Source organism: Lampris incognitus, chromosome 17 (genome assembly GCF_029633865.1).
Source record: "Lampris incognitus isolate fLamInc1 chromosome 17, fLamInc1.hap2, whole genome shotgun sequence".
Lineage (NCBI taxonomy): Eukaryota > Metazoa > Chordata > Actinopteri > Lampriformes > Lampridae > Lampris > Lampris incognitus.
Window position 1 is genome coordinate 41,342,492 of NC_079227.1, and position 12,322 is coordinate 41,354,813.

The window sequence follows — 12,322 nt, forward strand, 5'->3', positions numbered from 1 at the left end:
GAGCAGAGGGACAGCTACAGGACAGCATCTTTCAAAAGGACACTTGGATGAGGAAGAGGCTTGCTAGAATGGGGACTTGTCTGACTGAAAAGTGGTCTCCCTACACATGATACCATACTGTTGCTCCCACTTGCTGAACAAGAAAGATTTAACACAACAGACAAGGTCCACAAAAACTGCATTACCCTGGTCTGATGTGACGCTATGCCTGTCAAACTGGTTCAAAGTGTTTTCATACCAGCTTTGGCTGACATGCACAGAAACTGCTGAATTTGGTACTGGGGTATTGGGGATACATCCAACCAATCATCATCCAAACCGCTTATCCTGCTCTCAGGGTCGTGGGGATGCTGGACCCTATCCCAGCAGTCATTGGGCGGCAGGTGGGGACACACCCTGGACAGGCCGCCAGTCCATCACAGGGCCGACCGACACACACACACACACACACACACACACACACACACACACACACACACACACACACACACACACATTCACACCTAGGGACAATTTAGTACGGCCGATTCACCTAAGCTGCATGTCTTCGGATTGTGGGAAGAAACCGGAGCACCCGGAGGAAACCCACGCAGACACAGGGAAAACATGCAAACTCCACACAGAGGACGACCCCCAAGGTTGGACCACCCTGGGGCTCGAACCCAGGACCTTCCTGCTGTGAGGCGACCCTGCTAACCACTGCGCCGCTATGTTGGGGTTACATGTAATGCTGATATCCATTACATGTGTATGTACTGTGCCAAGGAGACAACGTCACCTCTGAACAAGAATATCCCATCAAACAATCATCTCACCTGGAATACAGAGCTGCAGCTTTTCCACGGTGGTGGCCATATTCCTCTGCTGGATTCGACAGCGGATTACCTCCTCTGTCTGAACAGTCACCTGATGGAGGACACATACAGATTGAAAGAAAGACAGAGGAAAAAGGCCGGACGACAAAGAAAGAGAGGAATGAGGGAGAGGGTACAAGATATTCAGAGGGGTGAAGGAGGGGACAAAGGGAAGACAAGGGCAAAGAGCATGAGAATAGGAAAAGGGTGCAGTGAAAGACAGATGTAAGGAAGACAGAAGGGCACACCACCATAAATCAGCAACATGAAGGACTGGTCAGGACACATCTGAATTATGTCTTAACAGTTTACAAGCGCACAGACATGCAGTGTCCACTACTGACAGCACACATAAAACTAGCTGTGCCTGTTTATGTAAATAAGTTATTGTGTCAGTAAGTACAACTGTGAGATGAGAGGTGCATGTAAATACTGTCCATACCTCCCTCCCAGCCTCCTGTAGTCTTCGATTTGTGTCTGTCACTTGACCCTAGGTAGAGAGACAGTTTTCATTTGACAACATACCTCTTAAAGGAGCAGTTCCTTTTTTTTAACCTAGACCTCAACAAAATGCTGTCAGGTGTCATTTAGAAACATACAGACAAAAACAAAGATACAATAATACAATAAACAAAGCAGAATAAAACATCAGTACAATCAACAATAAAACATGGAATAAGAAACAGAGCAGAGCTCAGCAATGAGTTAAATCCAAGATGCAGCGGGTGCAGCGGATGCGGCTGATGCAGTTGATGTGGCTGATGCAGCGGATGCAGCTGATGTGGCGGATGCAGCTGATGTGGCGGATGCAGCTGATGCGACTGATGCAGTTGATGCAGCGGATGCGGTTGATGTGGTTAAAGTGAACAACAAGCTAGATCAAAAAGATGGGTTTTCTTTTTTTTTTTAAAGATTTATTTCTGACCCTTTTCTCCCAATTTAGTGGCCAGTCGATCCCTATTTTAGTTCAAACTCCCACCCTCATACTGCATGCGTTCGCCAACTGCATCTCCCCGGCCGGCAGTCTCAAAGGAGACGCCGCCCCACTTTCGTGATGAGGCGAATCCAGGCCGAACCACTGCTTTTTCTGACACACACAGACACGCATTCACGTGACGAACACAAGCCGACTCCGCCCCCCTCCCGAAGACAGCGTTGCCAATTATTGCTGCTCCCATCGAGTCCGGCCATAGTCAGATCTGACGAGACAAGGCGTGAACCCCGGACCCCAGTAGGCAACTGCATCGACACAAAGCTGATGCTCAGACCGCTACACCACCGTGGACCAAAAAGATGGATCTAAGAGCAGTTTTGAATTCTGTAATGGAGTCCAGTATGCGGATGTGAGGGGGAAAGGAATTCCAGAGTTTGGGTGCAGCATAGGAAAAAGCTCTGGCACCCACTGAGCTAAGGTTGATGGCTGGTAGTGCTAACAGACCTGCTGATGAAGACCGCAGGGAGTGAGAGGGAATGTGAGTCTGAAGGAGGTCTGTGAGGTAAGCAGGGGATAGATTATAAAGGACTCCGAATGTTAATAATACAATTCTAAGGTCAATCTGTTGCGACATAGGGGAACCAGTGTAACTGACTCAGCAGGGGAGGGACATGTTCAGTGGACTTTGAACGTGTCCCTGCTGCAGAATTCTGGATGAGAAGTTTGGTGGGCATGCTTGCCAGGATCACACTGAAGCAGTAAATCAGTGATGTGACCAAAGCACTGACTAAGACTTCTGTGGAGTGTTGTGTTAAAGCAAGGCACAGTCTGGAGATGTTTCGCACATGGAAAAAGACAATCCGGGACGCAATGTTTATCTGACTGGAAAAAGAACTGTCCAAGATAACATCAAGGCTCCGAACCTGTGTGGAGACAAGTACGCTGGGCTCCAACAACGGGGAGCAAATATTAGCTTTTGAGAGTGCAGTATATACGTACAGTGCCAATAAGAAATGGAAACGGATGATCCGCTGTGGGGACCCCTAACGGGAGCAGCTGAAAGTACTAGTACTAGTAGTAGTAGTATATAGTGCCGATGAGGAATAGCTCAGATTTACTACTGTTGAATTTCAGATAATTGTTTGATAACAATGTAATTGTTTGTTTGATAACGGACAGAGAGAGAGGACCTAAAAAAGGATCAACGACATGTAGACCGGACACAGCATAGTTTGCCTTAATGGATGTGAGAAACTCATTTAGTGTTCTCATGATGTATACCTTACTCACTGCATTGTTTTACTCATTTGTTGAGCACTTTCCCTGCCGTTGAATGTTTCTTTTAACAAAGTTGTGCGTGTGTGTGTGCGTGTGTGTGTGTGTGTGTATCCTTCTCTACTTCCTTTATCTGTCTGTTGTAACAGGTCCTCATATGCTCTTGCCCTTGCTGTCACTACCCTTGTCTCAGTTTCTTTCTTAGCTTTCTTGTATTCATATATTTTTACCCTCTTGAGATAAAAACACTATAGCAGGTACTACAGCATTTCTACAGGTTTATGAAAAGAACATATTTTTCTTCTCCCATCTCTTCACAGAAACCTGCACTTAATTTTTAACTCCATTTCTGATCACAAAGTTGAATCACTTCATCTGTACACAATGTTTATTGAAAGAGAAACGTTTCATCATCATCTAAGTGACCTCTTCAGTCTCACCTGACTGCAGGTGTCCCCACCTTTATAAACAATACAGTGACTGCAGGTACCCCACCCTTATAAACAATACAGTGACTGCAGGTACCTCACCCTTACAGGTACCCCCACCCTTATAAACAATACAGTGACTGCAGGTACCTCACCCTTACAGGTACCCCCACCCTTATAAACAATACAGTGACTGCAGGTGTCCCCACCCTTATAAACAATACAATGACTGCAGGTGTCCCCACCCTTATAAACAATACAGTGACTGCAGGTGTCCCCACCCTTATAAACAATACAGTGACTGCAGGTGTCCACACCCTTATAAAAAATACAGTGACTGCAGGTACCCCCACCCTTATAAACAATACAGTGACTGCAGGTACCCCACCCTTATAAAAAATACAGTGACTGCAGGTGTCCCCACCCTTATAAACGATACAGTGACTGCAGGTACCCCACCCTTATAAACAATACAGTGACTGCAGGTACCCCACCCTTATAAACACTACAGTGACTGCAGGTACCCCACCCTTATAAACAATACAGTGACTGCAGGTGTCCACACCCTTATAAAAAATACAGTGACTGCAGGTGTCCCCACCCTTATAAACAATACAGTGACTGCAGGTGTCCCCACCCTTATAAAAAATACAGTGACTGCAGGTGTCCCCACCCTTATAAACGATACAGTGACTGCAGGTGTCCCCACCCTTATAAACAATAGTGACTGCAGGTACCCCACCCTTATAAACACTACAGTGACTGCAGGTACCCCACCCTTATAAACACTACAGTGACTGCAGGTACCCCCACCCTTATAAACAATACAGTGACTGCAGGTGTCCCCACCCTTATAAACACTACAGTGACTGCAGGTACCCCACCCTTATAAACACTACAGTGACTGCAGGTACCCCACCCTTATAAACACTACAGTGACTGCAGGTACCCCCACCCTTATAAACAATACAGTGACTGCAGGTACCCCCACCCTTATGAACAATACAGTGACTGCAGGTGTCCCCACCCTTATAAAAAATAGTGACTGCAGGTGTCCCCACCCTTATAAACGATACAGTGACTGCAGGTGTCCCCACCCTTATAAACAATACAGTGACTGCAGGTACCCCACCCTTATAAACACTACAGTGACTGCAGGTACCCCACCCTTATAAACACTACAGTGACTGCAGGTACCCCCACCCTTATAAACAATACAGTGACTGCAGGTGTCCCCACCCTTATAAACACTACAGTGACTGCAGGTACCCCCACCCTTATGAACAATACAGTGACTGCAGGTGTCCCCACCCTTATAAACAATACAGTGACTGCAGGTACCCCACCCTTATAAACACTACAGTGACTGCAGGTACCCCACCCTTATAAACACTACAGTGACTGCAGGTACCCCCACCCTTATAAACAATACAGTGACTGCAGGTGTCCCCACCCTTATAAACAATACAGTGACTGCAGTACCCCCACCCTTATAAATAATACAGTGACTGCAGTACCCCCACCCTTATACATAATACAGTGGCATAACAAGCGAAAACATCCAGTTTCATATGCAAACTGCCATGACCATTAACTAGAGTTACAATGGTCGTGTGTACTATTCACAGAGGATTGGGGAATAGTTGGAATAATAGCATTGTAAGATGGTGACAGAAGTATTTTTAGCCCCCCCCCCAGTTCTGGGATGGTCGTTCGCTCTTCACATAGATGGCCTCTTTGACTCCCCATTCAAACCAGCGTTCCTCCCTATCAAGGATGTGCACATCCTCATCCTAAAAGAGTGGCCACTGGTCTGTAGATGGTGTAGACTGTAGGGCTGCACAATATATCGAAAATGTACCTTCATCGCGACATCAACATGCGCAATGTACGTACCGCAAAAGACTGCTTGAACTGTGACAAATGATTTAAGCCAGTGTTTCCCAACCCAGTCCTCAAGGAACCCCTATCCTGCAGATTTTCTTTGCAACACTGAATAGGTACCTGTTTGTAGTTATTCAACCAATCAGCAATGAATTATGTCAGACGTTGCACACCTTGCATAATTAAGTGCTGTGAGATGATTGGTTGAGTAAGTTCAAGCAGGGCTACCTATGCAGGGTTACAATGAACATCTGCAGGATAGGGGTTCCTTGAGGACTGGGTTGGGAAACGCTGATTTAAGCTATTTATTTAAAGATACCACTAGGAGGTTGTGTTGACTTTGGTCTCTGGTACCCCATTCTGGAAAAAGGTGGTACTATAACTTGGCTGATTCCGCCTCACTAACAACAAAATGTAAAAAAATAAAATTCTAACATTAATTACTCACTCTGCAAAACTGGTTGGACATCAGTTTTAAATTGAGTCGGTTACGTCATCATTTATAATATAAACTGCTAGAAGCTGCTTTAAATCGGCCTAGATGTTCTTGTGTTGCCATGCAACCAAGTTGATGGTATTTGTTCATCGTCAATATAGCGGCTGCAGCCACGTGCATTTTTCTTCTTCAATAAAACCACGTTGCTGAAATAGAAATACTGCATTTCATGTGTTTATGCAGTGTGCCAGGCTGTTCACTGTCTCGGCTCTGTGTCAGCAGCACACCTAGAGCAGAAAGACATTAAAACTGTACACTTCAATATTTGATTGTTCATCGCGAGTCATATCGTCATCACAATATTCAGCAACGTTATCGCATATTGCATGTTTTCCTAATACCGAGCAGCCCTAGTAGACTGTGGAGTCCTGGTCTGACGTGTTGGCTCCTCTGTGGTATTTCATCCTCTTGGCCAGCATCTGTTTGGTTTCCTCGATGTACAAGTCACGGCAATCCTACCTGCACTTAACAGCTACACTATATTGCTCTGTTTGTGCCGGGGACCTGATCCTTGGGGTGGACTAATTTCTGGCGCATTATGTTTTGAGGTTTGAAAGCAACTGAGATGCAGTGTTTGGAAAATACGTGTCTCAACTGTTCCCAACACTCCCGCCACATACAGAATCACCACTGGTTTAGGCTTAGACAGCGGTTGTCCTTCTCCTCTCTGATTGGCAGGTGCACTGTTTGGGCGTCTTCCTGGCTTTGACAAACACCCAGTTAGGATAACCCCACTTAACCAGGGCCTGTTCAATGTCTGATGCATTGATATGTTCCTCACCCTCACCCTTGACCCATCCGCACATCATGCCATGTCTTCATTTCTCACTCCTTCTGCCTACCCTCTATGACCTCTCCCTTCCATCTCTCTATCCATCCTTCTTCTCTTCCACCCTGGCTGCAACTGCCCAGCCGTGTAATCAGCTCAAGTTCATGAAGGCAGGGACAAAGGTGGGCACATTTAAATTAACCAGGCAGCCGGGACCCGAACCCACAGCTGGGCCTCTCATGAATTCTAATGCCTTGTGACAGGCCCTTTCTCGCAAATTCTGTGATAAATTCTCAGTCCTGTATGGGGATTTTTGAATTCTCGGCTCTTGTAAAACAGACGCGAGCTATGACCCAATTGACCACTGGCCCTTCTGATGACACTTGCCAATAGAAATACTCTCCAGAGTGGAGCTTCTAAATGAGGGCTTTGCCAAGGCTGTGGGCCAACTGGACAACAATCTAGATAGTAATGGGGGGGTGGGGGGGACACTCGTGAAGACCACGGATGAACAATTTTTGCAAAGCTAGTATCTAAAATTCTCCTAACAGTCCTTCATAATTGCTCTCTCTTCTAATCATCATTTCTTTTTTCTTAAATTCTCTCCTATATTTATCACTAATCCTTCATTATGATGAATATCACAGTTAGGAAAATGCGAAATAGAAACACACATTAAGCCAGAATGTTGGCAACCAGCTAGAGAAGCTGAAGGATGAAAGCATGGATGAATGGAAGGATGGATAGATGACTGGGTGGAGAGTAGACAAAAGTGCAGTGTCAGTGAGTCAGGAATTGATCTCTACTGTTTCCCACATGCTTTGTAATTGTCATTATGTCATGGTGGAAACAAGACAGCCATTTCAGCTCTTCAGCGGACCTCTCATTACTCTCTAGAGAAGAATTACTCGCACCACTGACCTGAATGCCCTCTTGGTTACTCATCTTTTCAGCTCTTCAGCAGACCTCTCATTACTCTCTAGAGAAGAATTACTCACACCACTGACCTGAATGCCCTCTTGGTTACTCATCTTAGTGTGCTTCTTTTACATAATTGGGGATGAAAACCCAACATTGTGGTTGAGTTTTCCTTTGAATATGTCATCTTTATGAACTGACTACTACATGACACCAGAGCTCTCCTTCCTTCACATCATTAGCAGCAGTATGAGACTGTCCTCCGGGGGGACCCAGGTGTACGCCTGTGTGTTAGTAAGAACCTACTCTTCTTAAGCAAGACACTGAATGCCTTTCAGCTCCAGAAGTTATATAGCAAACACTCTGACCTCGACACTGACGGGGAAAAAATCCAAAAGTATTCCATCCATTCATCCATCCATTATCCAAACTGCTTTATCCTGTTCTCAGGGTTATGGGATGCTGGAAGCCTATCCCAGCATCATGAGGCGGCAGGTGGGGAGACACCCTGGACAGGCCGCCAGACCATCACAGGGTCCACACACACACAGACACACACACACACACACACACACAGACACGAACACAGCCAATTCACCTGACCTACATGTCTTTGGACCGTGGGAGGAAACCAGAGCCCCCGGAGAAAACCCACGCAGGCATGGGGAGAACATGCAAACTCCACACAGAGGACGATGAGGACGACCCGGGACAATCCCCAAGGTTGGACTACCCTGGGGCGCAAACCCAGGACCTTCTTGCTGTGAGGCAACCGCAACTGCGCCACCGTGTGGCCCCAAAAGTATTCTAATAGCTAATTTAGACTATATATATATATATATATATATATATATAGCGGTTTTCTTATGAAACCGTCAATGGTGTTGCTATAAGTGCTCAACTAATGAGGAGCGGAATATCAAGACAGATACAGGGAAAAAAAAGTTTAATACATTGCAAGTGCACTAAACTTTTTTTTGCATTAAACCTGCAATGTATTAAACTTTTTTTCCTGTATCTGTATTGATATATATATATATATATATATATATGATAATATAATAATGTGGTTAAGTGCACTTCTTTATATCTAATGCTAAACAATGCCTTTTAAATTATGCTGCACAAAACTGGTTTATTTGCCAAGTATGTTTTGACTTATATTACCTTCTCTGAAAGGTAGAGTAAGTACTAGTGCTGTCAAACGATTAAAATTTTTAATCAGATTAATCACAGGGTTGCTGTGGATTAATTTCGATTAATCACGATTAAATATCATGAACTTTTAATCTATATTAATTGCGTTTCATTTTGCATGAGCAAACAGACTCAAGAAAGAAGGGAATATATATGCACTTAACATGTTTATTAAACACCTTTAACAGTTTGTGTAAACAAAAAACTTTGTTGACTCTCTTTTTCAAAACAAACATTTCTCCACATTAATGTGGCCCTGTTCCTCCTTTTCCAGCCAGCTACTAATCCAGACTAACTTGTTGCCATTGTCCGAGAGGAGAGCTGAGCACTTCTTAGTTACAATGTTGCCTGCAACTGAGAACGTGAGACACGTTCCAACGTGAGGCTGGTTTGTCGCAAGCTGGGCGATGCATCAGCCGAAGTGCTAGCAGAATCCCCGACTAACGGATGCTTCGCATTAATGTGGTATTTTAAGCTGGAAGTGCTCCGGTGAAAAGAAAACTCCTTCCTGCAGAGTGTGCACAATACTTTATGTTGGTCCACTGTTCCGTCTTGATTTTTTTTGTATTCAAATTTCCCACCAAGAGGGCCAACGTGCTGTTTAGCGTCTTCCATACTTCCTTATCGAGTTGGTTGGTTCTGTAACTACCGGATCAACTGCCCATTTGCGCATACGCGGCGGCATGTGTGACGGTAACTCTACTTGGACAAACTGCCCCGAAATGCATTGCCAGAGACATTTCAGGGATTTTGAGTCATTCTGCGGTGCAGATGGGTTAATTGCGTTATAATTTTTAATCAGATTAATCATAATGATGGATTAATCCGCGTTAACGCATCAATTTTGACAGCCCTAGTAAGTACAACAACAAAAAAGACACTAAACGTGTCTATTAAGTTCTGTGTATATTGGAATGCTTGCTCTCTGTATTTATTAAAAAATGTTTTAATTTCAGGTCATGAGGTCTGGGCACCCAGACACTGGCAGGAATCATTATGCAGTACAGGGAAGTGAAGACCGGTAAGGAGACTGGACACCGGTACATACGCACACAAACAGACACAAGTGAGCTGCATGTATGGTATGGTAATCTGTTGGCAAGTGTGTGTGATGCATTGATACTGATGTGCACATAGGTGATGGCCTACTTGAACTCTATTCACTTGAACTCTATACACTTGAACTCTATACACTTGAACGTATGCTGTCAAGTGCCTAGAGGACAGTGCGGTATGTATATAGACCAAATAAGTTAGGAATAGCTGAAGAAATCCAGGAACAGATAAAACAGAGCATGAAAACCTTCGGTTTGTATTGGGGGCTGCACAGACTAGTCGACTTGTCAACTTTACTGCTCTGTGATGACACCAAGCTTGACATCCACTAGATGTCACTAGATAGCCACATCTGATCACGTGATTACGTCATTAACAACATGGATGCCTCAGAGAAGACAATAGTTGAGGAGCCTGGTGGAAGGTCAACGCAGCAAACCAGTAGTGCAGGGTCGGCAACACGGGCCCATGGTGCAAAGGAGAAAGCCAATACTACAACTTTCCCTCCAGGGAAATACTTATGATGCTGCTATCTGGCCCCAGCTGGCAGCTGCCAACACTCACAGACTGACAGAAAGTATTCTGATGACTTTCAACAGTAATAGCAAATAGCAACAGCTCCTCCTCCAGAAACACCTGAATTTCCTCTCTGAGCTGAAAGACTGGCGACAACACTCTACCTCGCGAGAGCCATCTAGCCTCGCTGTGAAACGGCACAGCTGAACGTTCAGCTCCCATCCTCTCACTAAGTGCCGAGAACAGCCACGCTCTCAGGGGTCTGGTTTTGATGAAACTGACCACACTAACAACATGGGTCAAAACCTGGTTTAGGTCAGGGCTAATCTGTTGTGACGCTAGCGCTCCTCTGTGTATGACAGTGCATCCATTTGGCGAGACCCTGTTGATTAGTGGCTGCAACCCCTTCGTTTTCCCTGCCATGGTCTGTGCACCATCCCTGCAACCACCTGCAGTTCTCCCATTTCAGCCCATGTTCTGTCAGGTACCAGTCCAGGAGCCTGAAGAGCTCTTCAGCTGTCACTCTACTGGAACATACTTGAAAAACAGCAAGTCCTCACATAGTGACTCTGACGTGACAAAGCAAAGATAAGCAATGAACACGCAGTCTTTACTGCTGTCAGTAGCCTCGTCCACTTGTCAGGCCAAACGTTTGTCTTTCAGTTTGTCAGTGAGTTGTTCTGCAAGGTCATTTGAAATGTTGCATATGTCTTGCAACTGTATCATTGGACAGAGAGACAGTTTCAATGTTGCGGCGCTTGTCTCCTCAAACATAGTTGAGGCCATATCTAAAGCCGCGGGAAGTATGAGCTCCTCTGCTGCTGTGTGTGGTTTCTTGCACTGGGCAGTTGTGTGTGTGACTTTGTGTGATGCCAGTAGTGCTTTGTTGTTCACTGATGCAGCTTTTACAAAGCAGTGTTCCTGCTGACGGTCTGCACCAAGTCTTTTCTGGAAGACCTCGAGTGGCTTATTGACATGACTGGGGGTGTAATGTCTCTCAGTGTCTTCTCCATGTGTTTGGTCTCAAACAACCAGCTGCCAGAGTTTTCACACATAAAATACACACTGGTCTCTCCTCATCTCCCACCACATTCACTGTGAACCCAAGAGCAAGATAGGCAGCGTCATATTTTCTTAACTTGGTTTTTGGTTGACTGCCGTCAGCTAAGCACTTTGTCTTGTTTGTCTCGGAAGCATTGCCCGTCTTTCTTTTCATCCCTGTCAAACATCTCTCCATTCTGTCAACCTACACACACTCTGTCTCATGAAAGCACGTTTTGTTGATTTGTTCCGCTGTGAAAGATTCTGATGTCAAAACAGTAGTGCCGCACTACATTCCCCTCCGGTCACATGGCCCTGGGGGGGCACACACTTTGAGAAATGCTGAGTTAGAGTAAAATTGACCATTTTTTCACTGTCATGGTGTGTGCCACCCTTTGCCAATCCAGACAAACATCAAATATTTCTATGCTACTGAACATGGTGCCAATGAATTTCACATTCTCCCAACATCAGAGTGGACTACAGGTTAGAGTGGGTTGTTGATAGGACATCTTAAGATGTACTTAAGATGTTAATCCCAGTGGAGAAATTCATCCTCTGCACTGAACCCATCCTAGCTGTGTAGCTAGGAGCAGTGGGGACCAACTCCAGCTCTTCTTGCCATGCCTTCATCAGGGGCACAGACAGGAGCATTAACCCTAACATGCATGTTTTTTTGATGGTGGGAGGAAACCGGAGCACCCGGAGAAAACCCATGCAGACACGGGGAGAACATGCCCTAGGATGGCTGGGGGTTCGAACCCAGGACCTTCTTCCTGTGAGGCAACAGTGCTAACCACTGGGCCACCGTGCTGCCTTGACCCCCACTCCAACAAACCAGGCATCTTGCTTTGCTCAGTTAATGAAACAGGCCCCCTCTTTGCCCCTTCATCCTTACTTTGTATTTCTCTAAGCCTGCCTCAGCTTCAGGCTCTTTACTCTGCCGTTTCTTTC

The 12,322-nt window shown here is 45.4% G+C and overlaps 1 protein-coding gene across 2 annotated transcripts in view; it reads right to left on the reverse strand.

The window, feature by feature from the left end:
- The window catches only part of exoc6 (exocyst complex component 6), a 149,786-nt gene that overhangs the window by 120,563 nt on the left and 16,901 nt on the right, over positions 1 to 12,322 (reverse strand). For both annotated transcript variants that reach the window (XR_008811869.1, XM_056297792.1), the window contains exons 3-4: positions 1,297 to 1,344; positions 816 to 906 (exon numbers count right to left, since the gene is read on the reverse strand). Coding sequence is in view for 1 of the 2 variants with exons in the window: in XM_056297792.1 (XP_056153767.1) it covers positions 816 to 906; positions 1,297 to 1,344 (139 nt within the window). In the remaining variant the exon portion in view is untranslated. The remainder of the gene's footprint in view (positions 1 to 815; positions 907 to 1,296; positions 1,345 to 12,322) is intronic.